The 16,870-nt window shown below is 48.5% G+C and overlaps 1 protein-coding gene across 1 annotated transcript; it reads right to left on the bottom strand.

Moving 5' to 3' along the window:
• Positions 1-74: 74 nt before the first annotated feature.
• Positions 75-12,088, bottom strand: LOC308517390 (dehydrogenase/reductase SDR family member 4). Its single transcript, XM_081088540.1, has 8 exons — positions 11,840-12,088; positions 10,669-10,846; positions 5,664-5,765; positions 3,385-3,455; positions 3,236-3,287; positions 2,815-2,949; positions 2,340-2,395; positions 75-598 (listed from the first exon to the last, which is right to left on the bottom strand). Exons 1-8 carry the CDS (start codon positions 11,968-11,970, stop codon positions 484-486), a joined length of 840 nt encoding a protein of 279 aa, XP_080944666.1. The 5' UTR covers positions 11,971-12,088; the 3' UTR covers positions 75-483.
• Between the last annotated feature and the right edge of the window lie 4,782 nt (positions 12,089-16,870).

Below are 16,870 nucleotides of genomic sequence, written 5' to 3'. Positions count from 1 at the left end.
GTCACTCAGACTTATGCTCTCTGCTCAGCTACCACACCTGTGCACCCCACACTAAAAAATGAACACACTGAGTTAAAGCAACACGATCATCTGCATTTTATTGGTACCTCATTTGCAAGTTAATTTCCAACCTTCCCAGCCCCTCCTTCAACTCCAGGCCCTTCTCTCCCATCTCCCTCAAATTGCCCCCTGCCAGGAAATAAAAAAATATATTTTTTGCCAACGCAGACTCCGCCTACTCAGCAGGCCTATCCTGTGTCCTCAGGGGAAGTCTTTATCCAAGGCTACAGCAACAACAGGAATCCTCATAAGACCAAACCTCGATGGCAGGGAAGGCTGGATCTTGTCACAGGGTGTAGCTGATTTTAGGGGGCGGGGAATGGTGAGCAGTGTGATAAGAGGTGGTAAAGCCTGGTAGATTAGTGCTGGAACCCAATGGGGGCTGAAGCCCAACCTCTGCCCTGGTAGACTCTCTCCAGGTACTCAGAGGCGGGAGGGGGCCCCTCCAGCCACGGTCACTGTTTCCCCAGTGATGTAGCTGGCATCTTCAGAGCACAGGAAAGACACAATGCCTGCACAGTCTTCTGGCGTGCCTAACCTGGGGTGCAGGGAAGACAAAGAAGGGGGTAAAAATCAAACAGGCCAGGCCCCCACAGAGAATGGAATTTACTTAATAAGTATCAGATGATTTTTCAGGACCAGTGTACAGGTCCATCAAATTGGGTTATCATGATGATAAGCTGTTATAATTTAGTATAAGCATAAGTACTGTACTCTGAGAAAACCACTATAAGTTATATTCAAATAATAGAGATACTTTGTTCTTTAGAGAACTCAGGACACCCAAATCCAAGATTTTATAGATAAACTTGTGAGCAGCTCTTTTATACTTCAAATAATTTGTTTCACATGTGTGCATACTAGTCAAGTGTCGGGGAGTCTGTGAGACAGTAAATGGTTTGTTTAAAATGACTCCATTTGCACAGCTTTAATTCACAGATAACATTTTCAGGAATCTATTTTTGTCCCTTAGAGTCAGGTTCATTTTGTGAGAATATGCTAATTCTCAGTGTTTGTATCAGTGATTGCTTAGTTGGGAACATTTTAACATAACTGCCCGAGTTCTCTAGAGGTGGGGCAGAGTGTGTATCTCAAACCCAGATTAGTGGTTCTTCATCCTAGTTGTATATTATAATCATCATGAAGGCTTAACACCTCCCGCCTCCTTCCCCCCACCCCTGCCCAAAGATGCCCAGGACTTGCCTTGGACCAATAAAAAAGAATCTTTGGGCCCTGGCTGGGTAGCTCAGTTGGTTAGAACATTGACCCAATAGCCAAGGCTGTGGGTTCAATCCCCAGTCAGGGCACAAACAAGAAACAACCAGTGAATGCATAAATAAATGGAACAACGAATTGAAGTTTCTCTCTCTCTCTCTCTCTCTCTCTCTCTCTCTCTCTCTCTCTCTCTCTCTCTCTTTCTCAGCAATAATAAAAAAATCATCTTTGGGAGTAGGGCCTGACCATCTGTAGTTTCATAAGCTCCCTAGCTGAGTTGAATAGGCACCAAGATTGAGAAGGATGGGGCTAGTGAACCACTGGGGCGCTAGGAAGACAATACCCCGGCTTATTAGTGAGTTGTGGACTAGGCCTGCAGCTCATGCTGACATCAGATGCTTTGGGAGCACCAGGGGGAGTCTTCTCCCTTAAGTTGGCCTGTTTCCACAAGTAGTCCTTGAGGGACAAGATGGAAAAGCTGAAGACAAGAGTTCCCAGAAGCCCGAGGTTGGAGAGAGGCAGGGAACTTGGAGGAAAGGGAGCCAGATGAAGGTGCTGGAACAGTTCGTCCAGCCCCTTGGGGAGGAGGCCAGTTTTCTTAGACAAGGGGAGTTTTGGGACTTAGTAAAAACTCTTCAGTCCTTTTATTTGGGTTGTAGGATCATCAACCTGAGCTTTGAAAACATGACTTTCAAAAACACATATGACTTTTTATTCAAAGGGAACTAAAAAAGCATGCTTTGGTTTTGGTCCCTAGTAGCTAGGGATGCCTAGAGGTGGTGGCAAGCAGCCAGCTGGAGAGAGGAGTCAGGGCCTCTCCCAGAGCTCTTCTTTACTGAAACCTGGACACATCTGTGTTTGCTTTTGCAATGGAAGCAGACTCCCTGTAGCCCCGCCCCTCACTGTGGTGGGGCAGTGTTCATGAGCTTGTGAAGTGTGAGTGTTTGAGGCAGAGGAGAGCATGCCCCTGCTGTCTGTGGGACCAAGAGACACGCGATGTGGGCTGTGTGAGGGGCCGTATCTTCCCATCTTTATCCCTCTTAACTCCCTCTGTGACACCTCACCTTCTTATCCGCATGGCTTCTTTTAAGGTCTCCTCTCTTGCCTTGTCCATCCACAACTGCAGGGAAAGGGAATCTCTTTATGTGAAGGACGCAGAAGGGGGCCAGGCAGGGGGGAAACGGCCCGCCCTCACATTGCGGGAGAGGAAGGGTAGAGAGAGGCCCTCTTCCACTTCCTAGTTCTTCCTAGCCCCCAGCGTCTCCCCACCGCCCTCTTCTGTTCATTCTTTTCAGATTCTAGTGAGGCACTTCACTGGGTCTCCCCATTCCCACCCACTTAAGGAGATATGAAACGGTGTGAACAGAGTCTGAATTTCTCAGTCTCCACCGAACACCCGGAGAAAGAACGGGTCTGGTCCGGACAGGTGGCTGGCACGGAGGGGGCGACAGAAAGGCTGGGGAGGGGAGCAGGGGTGATTGGGAGCTCAGGACCCCGGCGCCAGCTCTCCCAGCAGGATGCAGGTCAGCCCCTCCTCACCACTTGGCTGAAGTTAGTCTTGATGATTCCGGGCGCCAGGCAGTTCACCCTTATGTTACTGTGGGCCAGTTCTATGGCCAGGTTCTTGCCGAGACCCAGCAAGGCTGTTTTACTGACATTGTAAGGGCCCAGGCCCTGGGGAAAGGAAAAATGGGTTAGTCTCTTTGTTTTTGGTTCATTCTTGGTTCTTACTGGAAGATATAAAGGGCAGTAGATAACAGGGCATCTCCTGCAATGGAGGGTCACAGTTGGAAAACGGCCTTGAGGCTGACCCTCCCCAACGCTGGGGCTCGTGGAGGCCGGGCATCTGTTTTATGGGAAGGGACTTGGTGGTGTGATTGCAGAAGGGGACACAAGCTTCTTCGGGTGACTGGAGGGCAGAAAGGTGCGGGAGGGAAGGAGCAGAGGAAGGGGCTCTTACAGGAAACGGGGTGTAGGCTGCTATGGAGGCCACAATCACCACTGAGCCGCCTCTGGAAAGAGAAGAGAATGACCCTCTGCCCGGCAGAGACCCCCGCCCTCAGACCACGTGGGGCCCGTCACACCCAGCCTCCCTCTCCTTCTCCGTACCCTCGTTTCTCCATCTCTGGCACCACTGCCTTTGTCAACAGGGCTGTGGCCTTCACATTAATGTCCAGAATCTGAAACCGGGGGAAGAAGGGGAGCGGCATGAGGGGAGAGCTGGAGAGGGCAGGGTGATGCGCACTCAGAATACGTTCTCTCGGATCTGCCTGTTGGGGCTGGTGGAGATCCTGGAGATGATTTCCGGGACCTTACACGCGAAGAAACCAAGGTCCAGGGAGAAAGAAGTGTCTCTCACCAGCGTATTCAGTGAGAGAATGAAAATTAGGCCTGGGTGAGAAAGAATGGAGCCTGGTTCATCTTGTTTCCTAAGTAGCCAAGTGTGATTTGGCCTAGAATGGACCTAAACTCTCAGGGCTACATTGGATTTTAGCCGGATTTTCTCTGTTTCTTCTCATTAGGGAGAACCTGGAATGAGGTGGGCCTTCTGGGATCTGCCATGGAGTGGGCCGTGCTTCTCAGGGAAAATGTGGCCTGACCTGGGGCCCCTGGGGCGTTCCAGCACTGACTGCTCTGGCTCCTGAGCTCAGGGACTGCGATGCTCCTGGCCCTCCAGGGTGGACTGTCCGGCTGAACATTTGTTGGAAAGTGGGGTTATGAGAAGTGGGATCATTTTGGGGAAGCTGGGGCACAGGCTGGAATCAAAACCTCACACCCATAATTTAAAACAAACACATCACACTGCTGCCAAGGTAGTCCCCTCCCACGCCCCCTGGCAAACTCTTATTTTGAAAAATTTCAATCGTACAGAAAAGTTGAAAAAGTACAATGGATATCTTTTGCCTAATTCATCAATGGTTCACATTTTGTCCCTTTTGCCCTGACTGTGTTTTTCCCTGAACCACTTAAGGTTAAGGTGCAGATGTCATAATGCTCTAACACTAATACTTATGAATATTCTCTAAGAGATTATAATCCATGATCACACCCAAGACATTTAACACTGATAATAATGATTTTATCTAATGTGCTGCCCATAATAAAATTTCCCCAATTGTCTCCCATATGTCTTTTTTTTTTTTAAACACATGTTTTTATTGATTTCAGAGAGAGGAAGGGAGAGGGAGAGAGAGATAGAAACATCAATGATGAGAGAGAATCATCAATCGGCTGCCTCCTGCACGCCCCCTACTGGGGATAGAGGCCCCAACCTGGGCATGTGCCCTGACCACGGAATCCAACGGTGACCTCCTGGTTCATAGGTTGATGCTCAACCACTGAGCAACATTGGCGGCATCCCATCTGTTCTTATTTGAAAAACCCAAGGTTTAATCAAGAATCAACCCTGGCATTTAGGTTTGATGTACTGTGATATTTTTTTTTAAATGCAAACTAAAAAGAAAAATTACTTGGTTTAAAATTATTTTCCTGTGGTCTCCATTCAGACTGCTCATGAAAGATGTTTTTCTACTTTAAAGAATATCAATCAGGAACCGACTCACTGAAGAACAGTCGGCACTTTGGTCTCTCTGTCTGTGAAACACTGATAAACTACGATATTTTAGTATTCTTAAATTCAGTGTTGAGATATTGATGATATCAGAAGAAAACCAAAACCAGGGGCAACTATAAAAAACCCAGCATTTCCAAATCATGTGGGAATATTAACCTTAATAAACAAAGACAGATATTTTAATTAAGGCTTTATAATTAAAGAATGTAGGTGAGCGAAATATATTATAAATGTAGTGTGATTATACACATTCACATAAAACCCAAAATTCCACACCTGAATTTGGACAGCGGGATCTCCAATTCACTTGTTGCCGTTAAGAAGAAAAGAGCGCAGGTCTTTTTCAGAAACTGTATGTTATAAAGCAGCAACTTAGGTCATTTCACCAGAATTGGTATCTCACTGAACTAGCCGCTATTAAAGTTTTCCAACTCATGAGAAATACTCTTTTTTGGCAGCTGAACAAGGGGACAGGTGGTGCGCACATTTCAATGTATCAGTTATTGGCAGATTAGCTGCCGTGTCTGCTGGAGATAAACCAGGAAGAAGCACCTGGGTAAGGGCTCAGTGAAGGCCGGGTGCAGGAAGAAGGTCGCTAGGAAGGAGCAAATGGAAGAAGACAGGACGGGGAGAAGCAGCAGTGAAAGAGCTGGGCAGGTAGAGAGGAAGCCACGCCCACCAGCCCTTTCCCAGGTGCAAATCCCAAGGATTCCTCACATTTACTAGCACATTGCACCTGACAAATGCCTGGTAAAGGCAGGCTGAGTTTGCGCTGCTCTCTGAGGCCCGCCCCTTGAGCTTTATTCCCTCTTACCTTGTCCCACACCTCCTCGGTGACGTCCATGAGGTTTCCAAAGAAAGGGTTGACGGCAGCGTTGGAGACCAGGATGTCGATGCCCCCGTGAAGCTTCACGGCCTGGAGAGAGTCAGGGCTGAGTCAGGGCTTGGGGTCAGTCGGGGACGCGCATTGATTAATGGTGATAGAGAATTCCTCGTTAGGAACAAAATGATGTCAAAATGACATCTCTGTTTCTGGGAACCTTTTTCTCTAGAAGTACCCTAACCTCTGCTCAACACTGAAGGTCGTCTCATGTCTTGGACATCTTTTCTTCCTGCCCCCACTTCTTCTGAGGCTGTCGCTGACCCTTTGCTCCTTACACCTTCTCTTTGGGGCGCTCCTTTATTCTCATGGCCTCGCTGTCACCTCAAAACCTATTTCTAGACCCTCTTCTTTTCACACGGAATCCCAGCCCCATTTCTCCAAGTGCTCACTGTCCGGTTCTCTTTGATATGAGTTACCATTATCTCAGACACAGCCTTCCCACGCCTCCCTGAACGGAGAAACTGGTTTAGATGGACTCAGAGAAAGTGACCCTGGGAGGGGCCGTGAGGTCAGTTAGCCGCGTGTCCTTATGGTGAAGGTGATAATTCTGAGGGCCGGGAAAGTTAATTTCTCAAGACCCTACAAGTCAGGGATGTCTTATTAGGGCCAGCTAAGCACAGGAGGCCTATTCATTTTGGTCTCTGGGAGGGGCAGAGAGATTTGCTCAGGGCGCAAAGCTAGTTAGTGGTGGCAGAACTGAGATCGGTCTGATGCGGGGACACCCGTCTGGGATTAAGCGGTTCTGCACTTGGTGATCATGTCATCCCTCCACACCCGCTTTAATGGCCTGGAGGCATGGAAGATTCTAGGCAGAGCTGAGATTGAAACTGGGAAAACCACGGGTCACATCTCTTTACTAAATAGTAAGTACGTGGTAGTAGGAATGTGCTGGAGAAACGATTGGCCAAACAGAACCTGCCAACAACATGCCACCCTGAAATCAGACTTTGCATTTGCCCAGAACTGGCAATTTTTTGTTATCCTCATCCGAAAACATGCTTTTATTGTTGTCGTTTTTTAAATTCTCACACGAGGATATTTTTTATTTAATTGATTTTTTACAGAAAGGAAGGGAGAGGGATAGAGAGCTAGAAACATCGATGAGAGATAAACATCGATCAGCTGCCTCCTGCACACTCCCTACTGGGTATGTGCCTGCAACCAAAGTATATGCCCTTGACCGGAATAGAACCCAGGACCCTTGAGTCCACAGGCTGACGCTCCATCCACTGAGCCAAACCAGTTAGGGCACGAGGATATTTTTTTCATTAATTTTCAGAGAGTGAAAGGGAGGGGGGATGGGGGTGGGGGAGAAAGAGAGAGAGAGAGAGAGAGAGAGAGAGAGAGAGAGAGAGAGAAAGAGAGAGAGAGAGAGAGATGAGAGACATACATTGACCAGTTGCCTCCTGCTTGGGGCTGAGGCGTGAACCAGGAACCAAGGCACATGCCCTTGACTGGGAATCATGGGAATCAAACCCTCAACCCTGTGGTTCAAGGGCCGATGCTCTTACCACTGAGAAAAACTGGCTAGCGCTGTTTTTAAGTTGAGAGAGAGAGAGAGAGAGAGAGAGAGAGAGAGAGAGAGAGAGAGAGAGAATCATCGATGTGAGAGAGAATCATCGATGTGAGAGAGAATCATTGACCTGTTGTCTCCCATACATACCCCGATTGGGGATTGAAACACAACTTAGGTATGTGCCCTGATCTGGAATTGAGCCTGTAACTTTTAGATGTACAGGATGATAGTCCAACCAACTGAGCCACCCTAGTCAGGGCCAGAACTAGCAATTTTTTTTGCATGGGACAAGCAGCATTAAATGGGCCCTCAGTTGACTTTGTGCCTCACGATTTGGCACAGGGAGGGGTGTTATTAACAATGTGTACCATCTGCTAGCTCCCATTTTAACTAATTATTCTTGCTAACTAGGTGCTAAGCTCAGATGTTTTGAACGCCTGAGCTGTCAACATGTAAATTTCACAAAAATTTAGTCACATAATCTTTAAAAACCAGTATCAATACTTTCTTGCGCTCTCTAAATTTTAGCGTCCTGGCACAAAGCCCCAGTCATTTGCCTTGGCTCTGTGTAAGCCTGGCCTAGGGACTTGTGACCCACAAAGAGCAGAATACGTTAGAAAGTGTGTGCTGTGGCCTGTGCATGTGTCTTTGGGAGTGGGGAGAAGGTGGTGGATTGCACCAGAATCACCTGGAACTTTTTGATTTCTGCTGTGTATCCCTCTCCTTCTAGGCCTATCAGCATGGACAGGGGAGGAGGCTGGGTTTTGATTGAACAGAGATAGAGGAGCATAGAAGATTAATGAGAAAGGTATTCTGGCTATCCAGCTGGTGTCTTCTAAGCCTTTCTCTAAATTGTGCGATCACTACACAAAAGTAGTTAAGCATTGGTTGCTCTGTGTCCTGAGGATATTTTTTCCATTGCTTTTTTCAGAGAGAGTGGAAGAGAGGGAGGGAGGGAGGGAAACATTGATGGAAGAGAGACACATTGATTGGTTGCCTCTTGCATGAGCCCTCACCAGGGGTGAGGAGCGAGCCCGTAACCTAGGTATGTGCCCGAGACCCTTTGGTGCGAAGGCTGACGCTCTAACCACTGAGCAATGCTGGCTAGGGTGTGATAGGTATCTATACTAATAAAAGGGTAATATGCTAATTAGACTGGGAGACCTTCCAGGAGACCCTCTGGATGTCCTTCCAGACAAAGCTATGGTGGTGGGGCCGAGGCAGAGGCGGTTAGAGGCGATCAGGCCAGGAGGGGAGGCAGTTGGGGGCAAGCAGGCCAGCAGGGGGGGCAGTTGGGGGTGAGCAGGCTAGCAGGGGGGCCAGCAGGGGGGCAGTTGGGGGTTAGCAGGCCAGCAGGGGGCCAGTTGGGGGTGAGCAGGCCGGCAGGCAGATTGGTTAGGGGCGATCAGGAAGGCAGGCAGGTGAGCAGTTAGAGCCAGTGGTCCCAGATTGCAAGAGGGATGTCCGACTGCCAGTTCGGGCCTAAACCGGCAGTTGCACTTCCCCCGAGGGGTCCCAGATTGGAGAGGGTGCAGGCCGAGCTGAGGGGCAGTGCCCACCCCCTGCATGAATTTTGTGCACCGGGCCACTAGGATTTTTTTAGAAAAATATAATCAAGTGGAGCAGCGGCTGATCTGGTTTCCCCTCACCACACCTTTGAGAAGCTTCAAGGTGCAGGTTGGGAGGTTACTGGGTAGTAACTATCCTCAGAGCACAGCTTTCCTCATTACAGGGTGACAGCTGGCAACTGGTGGCACACATCTCAAATTGCTAACAAGTTTCCTATTACTCCCCACCCTGACTTGCCCTGGGAGTTGCTCTGCTCCTCTCCTCTGCTTCCCATCTCTTGATGCCGGGTTAGAAAAAAGTCTTGGTTGGTTCCACTAGACGCCTCTTGGGCATACACCCATTTGGTCCCACCACCACTGCTCTAGACCTGAGTGACAGCAACAGCTTCTTCACGGATCTCCTTGGCTCAGAGTTTCCTCTGGTCCCATACATCCTTCCTACCAGCGCCAGATTCTTTCTTTAATAACATTTCCATCTTGCTCAACACCTCACATGGCCTCTTACTTCCTACAAGGATGTCGGAACTCCTCAGGATCGAGGTCCCAATCTCGGGCTTTGTCCAGCAGCCTATGCCAGACGAGGTCACTTTCTTGAACCTACCTTTGGCTTTCTCCAATCACATTTTTTTTTTAAAAAAAACAGGTATATATATTTAAATATGTTTTTATTGTTTTTTTTAGAGAGAGGGGAAGGGAGAGGGAGAGATAGAAACATTCATGGAACAGTGATGAAACACGGATTGGCTGCCTCCTGCATGCCCCCTACTGGGGATCAAGCCCATAACCCTGGCATGTGCCCTGACTGGGAATCGAAAGGTGCATGGGACCGTGCTCAACCAACTGAGCCACCCCAGCCTGGCTCCAATGCTCACTTGAGCATTCCCAAACAGTTCTTTCAACATGGAATAACCTTATGCCATCGACCATTGTTTAACATCACCCTCTTCTAATATTACCCACATAATTTCTGCCATTTGGTTAGTACATCCCGCACTTTCCATTCTAGGGTAGACTCTCTTCCACTCCAGGAAATGAAGTGTAGTCTGAGCCTGAGAGAAGGGGAGCCTCTGCCAGATGTTCGTATTTTCCTGTGTAGCTGGAAGGCTGGTGCCAAGTACCAGCTCTGACACTGGCCTAGACCTGCCTTTGAGAGTAAAGTCCAAGTGGGCACACAAGGCCTGACCTGACGATAATGGGGAAACGCCTGGCAGTCTGTAGGCAGCTTGGCAGGTCTGGATGACACTCAGCTCCTTTCTTACTGGCTGTTGGACCTTGGGATACGGCTCCACCTTTCTGAGCAGAGTGTAAACAAGGAGAATAGTCTTTGCCTTGTTTGGGTTGTTGTCAGGTTGAGAGATGACCTGTGTAACACTCTGAACAAAGTGAATGGCACACAGTAGGTGGCTGAAACATGGTGGGCTTCCTCCTGCAGGTCTCCAGGGACTGCCTTGACGCTGAAGAACTGGGGATTGATTGCTGATTTGCTCATAGGCGGGAACATCTATTTTGTGATTCTATCTATCTACCCTTCTCATCTACCCAATTAAATTGGAAACTGCTGGAGAATCGGGACCAGCTGTGTGTTTTTTTCGGTGCCCCCAAGGGCTGAAGCATTAGAGTGGTTTTTGATTCTCTGACTGGGATGATGGGATGATTCTTAGAGACACAACAGAAAGGCACACAATAAAAGTGTGCTGGTGGACTGGTGTGGGTATGCAGAACACACTGTTATGTTTTAGTTAATAGTGCTGGCTTGGATCACACCCATGTGGTCCAGGAAAGCTGGGAAGGAGGCTGAGGCTGGTTCCCTTCCGCCACCTCCTGGCTCTGTGCCCATAGCCTTGCTGCTCACCGTGGTCACCAGCCGCTCCCGGTCCTCAGCCTTCCCCACATGGCACACGGTGCCCGTCACGCTCAGCCCCTCCCCCTGCAGCGCTGCCACTGCCCGGTCCACGTTCTGCTGCTTCCGGCTGCTGACCACCACATGGGCCCCGTCCTGGGCCAGACGCCGGGCGATCGCCAAGCCGATCCTGTGGGCAGAGGGAGATATGGATGGTCAAGGCCAGCACCGGGAAGAGGTGGAAAGCACGGGCTCCAGAGTCAGACAGCCCTGGTTTGAATCCTAGCTCTCCTTTGGGACACTCAGTTACTAAGTTTTCTTATGGTGTTGGCCTCAGACTAGGTTCCCAGAAAGTGACATCACCTTTCACAGGCCCCGCCACCATGGGGTATAGGGGGCGCCCTGTACCCTGTAGGGAATGAGGGGAAAGAAATGAGCTAGGGGTGCAGCAGCAGCCCTTCCATGATTGGAAGAGCCCTGCCCCCAAATATCGACCTTATTAGTCTGCATCATCTCAAAATTCTATCGTTAGTTATGTTTTGGGGTGCATATGGAAGGGTGGGTCTCTGGTCAAAAACGTAAATTTTTTTATTTTACTCTCCTGGGAGTGAGGGCTATACATTTTGCAATTGTTAGCTATTAGCGTTTCCAGTCCATTTGTATTTTAGATTCGTGCCGAGTTGGTGTCTAGCAAAGTCCTGTGAAGAGAAGCAGTACAGACAAGGGCGGTGGGTGCAGAGATAGGCTGTGCAATGGAGGCCAAAATGTACGCAGCCAAACAAAAATCTGAATAGGTGAGTCTTGTCTAGGTAAGGGGCGCGGTTCTGGGAGACTTGTCGAGGTGTCCAAATGGGGTGTCTGGAACACTGCCAGAGTCCATGGAGGCAGTGGGATAGCATATATATATTTAGAGTATTTTTTAAATCTGGTCTTCCTGGACTCAGGGCCAGCGGACTGGGGCAGCGCAGGGCACAGAGGCCCTGGGTTGAAGGGGGCAGCACTGCGCTGGCGCAATGGCGCAGAGGCTGCAGCGGAGGAGACCGGGACGCTGCCGGCCAACCACGTGGTCCCTGACTTCCTGGGCCGCGTGTGAAGCTGAGGACGCGACCCGGGAGGCAAAGGACGGGAGTTACCGCCTGTCCAGGCAACGGGGGGGCTCAAAGACTCCGGGCCGGGCACTCACCCGTCGGTGGAGGCCGTTACTAGGGCCACCTTATTCGCGAGCGGGTCCCGGCGCGCCACCCCGGAGCTAGCCATCCGTACCGACTTCCAAGACCGGACACAGGCGCCCAGCAGCAGCCCCGCCTTATGCATGGCGCCGATCGGTTGTGCAAGGCTCCGCGCCCCGTGGTGGGGCGGTGCGAGGGGCGGGCCGCCTCCCGCCCGCGTGCCCGCCCTTGGACTGGACCGTTCCTCCCGCTCAGCGCCGGCCCTTTGCGCGGGGAACAGGCTGTGGTTGCGGGCGCCCCCTGCCGGCGCATGGCCGCCGCGCCCCGCAGCTCCCTGCTCTGCTCTGGCAGGTGTGGGACAGGGCTGTGCGTCCAGATTTCCTGAAGGGCCCACCCCACTGCTGGAACCCCTCGCACCCCTCCTTCCACATCTGCTTGCCCACGTCATTTTTCGGGGGGGGGGGCAAGGGGTGCAGCTTTGAGCTGGTTGCTTTTGCTTCCCAGAACTTCAGGATGGACCTTCTCTAAAAAAGTCTGCGTCTAAATATATGATAGCCCATAACGGGGCAATTATTTTGACATTGCCCATAGAGATGAGGCCTGTGTGCACTACACGAGGCTCTCGGGTGAGGGTGGAGGCGCCTGGGAGGGAGACATAATGGGGACAGCTGGGTCAGGCCTGACACTGCCCTTCATTCTAGCTCAAGGTCACCTCCATCTTGACAGGCCTGGGCGGCAGGCTCTGATCAGTGTGGTAACCAGAGTGCAGGGATAAAGATCCTGGCTGGACAGGTCTCATATACCCTTTACCCCAAGAGGACTTCCCCGTTATACAGGGCCTAAGTGGTAGCAAGGAGGCTAGAGGGCCCCCAACCAGTGGGAATACAGAGAACTCGGGAGCACTCTCTTCTCCACAATCACCAAGTCCCCAGGTCCTGGCCTCCAATACATATTTGTTGAATGTAAAAGCACTTTATAAACCGTAAACTACTAAGCATAGTAATTATTGCCACCATAAAGTAATTATTATTGCTGCCAGAGGCCAGGCTCTTCATCTGTAAACTAAGAATGCTGGAGCAGATGATGAATAAAGTCCTCTCCACTATAAATTGTGTCCGAGACTTCAGCCTCCACTTCTGCCCAGTGGGCTGAAATGATCTCCCTGCAGGGTTTCTGGGAGAATTCATAAATCTGGATGGCTTATAGCACACTGTAGAAAGGCCCTGGCAGACCCAAGCGCTAGCGTCTGCATTGGTTTAATCCCGTGGCCTCTAAAAGCCAGACCGAGAAGTGGTACGGGTCCATGGCAAAGTTTTCACTAGTTCAAGGCAAAATGAGAAAATAAAGAAAATGTAGTGAGTGTCATAAAGCTGAGCTTATTTAACTCTACAGATACTCCTTTATTCTGGGATAGGCTTTTGCTTTTGTGTGTGTATGTGTGTGTATTAGTCTTTTTGTTAAGAAAAGATGATGAAAGCAGATGGGTAGGTTGAGAAAAGTGTTGTTAGTTGGTGAAATTACCAGTTTGGGAACCCTATGTCAGTCCCTACAATTGGAGGAGAGAGAATGCTGGTCTGTGAAATTCAGTTTGGAGGATTGGTGTTTAATAGAATTTATACTTGCTAAAGATTCATTTAGTGTATGTACAGGTTAGCTGATCAGCCAAAAAGGGGATTTTAGCCATCAAAAGGGTGTGTGTGAGTAGCAAGCAGGTATTATAACAACAACAATGGATTTATAGTATATTCCTCAACCAATAAGTTACGGCTGTGGTACTCAGTTTTGGTACTCAGCACATCCCGATGAGATAAGAGAGCTTAAGTCTAATTTTCCCCATATCCGGGGAAAACTGACTCTCTGACTGGTGCCCCTCAGTCTGAAACTCATGAATTATTGACAGGCTGGATAGTGTGACACTGCTCTTCCTCCTCCCCTGTTCAGAGCTAATGCACTGTGGGAACCCTTCCCAGCGCCCTCCACCTGTGTGTGGGGCTGTGGAGAGCCTGTGTAGGAGGACTGGGGTAGGGGTTCTCAGGGCTTTTGGTTCAAAGGGACAAACTTGAAGGCAAATTTGATCTCTCATCACCTCCTGCCCAGAGGTGAGTAGCCAGAGCCAGGAGCTGAGGTTGTGAGGGAGATGGAGGGATACCATACTCCAAAGAGCAAAGGGTTCTGGGAAGAGAATTCTGGCCTGGGAGCTCCGTGAACATTGGCTTCTCCTCATCTGGGCATGGACCAAATAATGAACGATATTTGGTCTCCAGCACCATTTGGGAGCATACAGGGGACACTAGGGAGGGGATCTGAAAAGAAAAGGGCAGAAGTGTGGGATCTCCAATTCCCACTCCTCATCAAGGTGGTTTGTTGGATATGTGAGTAGGACATTTTGGGGGAAAATGCATGGATGTGTTGGAGTCTCTTTGAAATGGGAACTTTAATAGACAATGGGATTGTTCTTGTATGGAGATGGTACCATCTGCAGACTTGAGGAAATGCTCTGTGATTGAGGACTATACTCCCATCTTCTTCGAGGACTGACTGTGGTCCAGAAGGAAATTCACCTGGAATGGAATTTAAATCTTGGGGTTTGCAATAACCATCCCAGATTGGTTTTTGGTTCATGTGCTATCATTTGACACAAGTCAGGAATAGGCAGTGTGGGAGGGCTGGGGATAGCAACTTTTTAAAAATATATATATTTTATTGATTTTTTTACAGAGAGGAAGGGAGAGGGACAGAGAGTTAGAAACATCGATGAGAGAGAAACATCGATCAGCTGCCTCCTGCACACCCCCTACTGGGGATGTGCCCGCAACCAAGGTATATGCCCTTGACGGGAATCGAACCTGGGACCCTTGAGTCTGCAGGACAACGCTCTATCCACTGAGCAAAACCAGTTAGGGCGATAGCAACTTTTTGAGTCGGCAAAGGTTAGTGCTTTCTAGAAATTTTATTGAATATTTCCAATCTCATGAGGTAGGTGTTTTTATTTTCATATGTGAAACCATAGTGACTCATGGCAATCTGACCCTCTGTCAATGTCAAATAGCTACACTTGTTTTTTCTGACATTGTTGGAGAATGACAGTTTTCTTAAAAAAAAATTAATTTTCCCTGAATTGGAATTTTACTTCATCATCAATTTGTTATTATTTTAATCATTAAAATATATATTTTTAAAATCATATAAGTAACACATGTTAATGATTCTAAAAAGAGAAGTGAAAAAGTAACTCTTCCCTATGCTTCTTTTTACCTACAGCCCATGTAGCACTTGGTCTTGTGTATCCTTCCAGAAACTTCCTATGCATTTATGTGCATTGTCCCCTTAAAGATGTTCCCATGAATGGTCTGACACTATACATCACTGGTCCCTTCAAATCACTGGTTTCTTTTCTTTCTTTCTATCCCCCTTCGTTCCTTTGTTTCTTAAAGTAGAGACTGTTCTGAGTGGTACACAATAGATCTACTCTATTCTCTCTCTTTAAAAATAGCTGTGCAGTATTCCATTGTGTGGGTATTCCATAATTTATTTAGTCAGTCTCGTACTGATGAACATTTAAGTAGCTTTCAGTGTTTTGCTATTTCAAACAATGCTATAATGAACAACCTTGGATGTATATATATTGTGTGTTTGGTGCAAACCTGTTTGTACCTTGGGCCAAATGTTTTAAATGAATGACTATGGTAAAATTACCTTAAAAAGAAGTTCTGGGGGATTTGTTTTTCTACAGTAAATTTACCTGCTGCCCTACCATCATATATTGATGTAGAAGGTTTTCAACTTTGGTTGATGGCATAAACTCAGTGATAAGTATTGACATACCCTGGCCTCAGTGGCTGGGAGGCCATGAGGAAGGGGGTCCCACTGACCTGCAAGCTCACAGAACGAGGCATACTCATTCCCACGATTGTCATGGAGAATGCCAGCCCAGCATTGCCAGATCTTGGGATTTTTAAACAGAAGGTAGAAATCTGGATTTTAATATGAGATATTTGATGTTTAACTGTTGACAAATAATTTATTTAAAACACACACACACACACACACACACACACACACACACACACACACACCCCAGTGAATGGATCTGTAGGTGCCAGAGACTGACACAGTCTCTGCCTATTTAAATGTAATGGATTATTAATTTTGTGAAATATTGCTCTATCCAGAATCTCATAATTCTGTTGCATAGCTTATTCAATTTCAGGTTTTTCAGCCCCCTCCCTCAGATCGCCCTGTATTTAGGCAGTTATTTATGAACACCGTTTAGAAATCACCCACCCAGTGTTTGTGTAAGTCTTTTCCAGGAGCTCTGTATAGCAGCAGGCAAAGGTTCTTAGAGACAGGCTACTCTTTCCCTCAGAACCAGGATTGCTTTCAACTGTTGTGTTTGGGAAGGGGTGGTGGGGTGGGGGTGTCCCTCAGTCTGTTTTAAAGTAGCAGTTGGCTCCATCTTGTGTCTCATCACTCTCTGCCACCGGTCACTTCTGGGAACTCCAGGATTATAATCCTGGTATGGTCTCCAAATAGAGGCTGAGATGCAGGGACAAGAGGGGAGAGGCCATACTTTCCCAGCTGCCTTATCCTTTTTTAAAAAATTTAATATATTTTTATTGATTTCAGAGAGGGAGGGAGGGAGGGAGGGAGGGAGGGAGAGAGAGAGAGAGAGAGAGAGAGAGAGAGAGAGAGAGAGAGAAACATCAATGATGAGAAAGAATCCTTGATCACCTGCCTCCTGCATGTCCCCTATTGGGGATCGAGTCCGCACCCAGGCATGGACCCTAACTAGGAATGGAACCGCGACCTCCTGGTTCATAGGCCGATGCTCAACCATTGAGCTACGCTGTCTGTGCTCTTTTAAAGTCTGCACAATGTCATTGCATCAAGAAATTCACTGAAGATTTGGAGTGGAGTGAAATACCACATAGAGGGACAAATCCCCCCGACAGGCTGCCTAATAAGGCTTCCCATTGGGCACAACCAAATTCCTAGCCCTGTTTTCAAAACTGTGGTTTCCCCCTTTCCTCCCTCAGTGACAGTCC

This window comes from Myotis nattereri (genome assembly GCF_964212035.1).
Source record: "Myotis nattereri genome assembly, chromosome: 1".
In the NCBI taxonomy this organism is placed as follows: domain Eukaryota; kingdom Metazoa; phylum Chordata; class Mammalia; order Chiroptera; family Vespertilionidae; genus Myotis; species Myotis nattereri.
Note: the sequence above shows the minus strand (reverse complement) of the source record. Positions and strands in the feature narration are given on the sequence as shown.

Bases quoted from the DNA above. Each gene is read 5' to 3' on its own strand.
- LOC308517390 (XM_081088540.1), bottom strand. From the start codon at position 11,970: ATGCATAAGGCGGGGCTGCTGCTGGGCGCCTGTGTCCGGTCTTGGAAG. The intron at 5,766-10,668 runs GTGAGCAGCAAG...GACTCTCTCCAG, and splicing joins GGGAGCGGCTGGTGACCACG to GCCGTGAAGCTTCACGGGGG. The intron at 599-2,339 runs GTGAGGTGTCAC...CCTGCACCCCAG, and splicing joins GAAGCCATGCGGATAAGAAG to GTTAGGCACGCCAGAAGACT.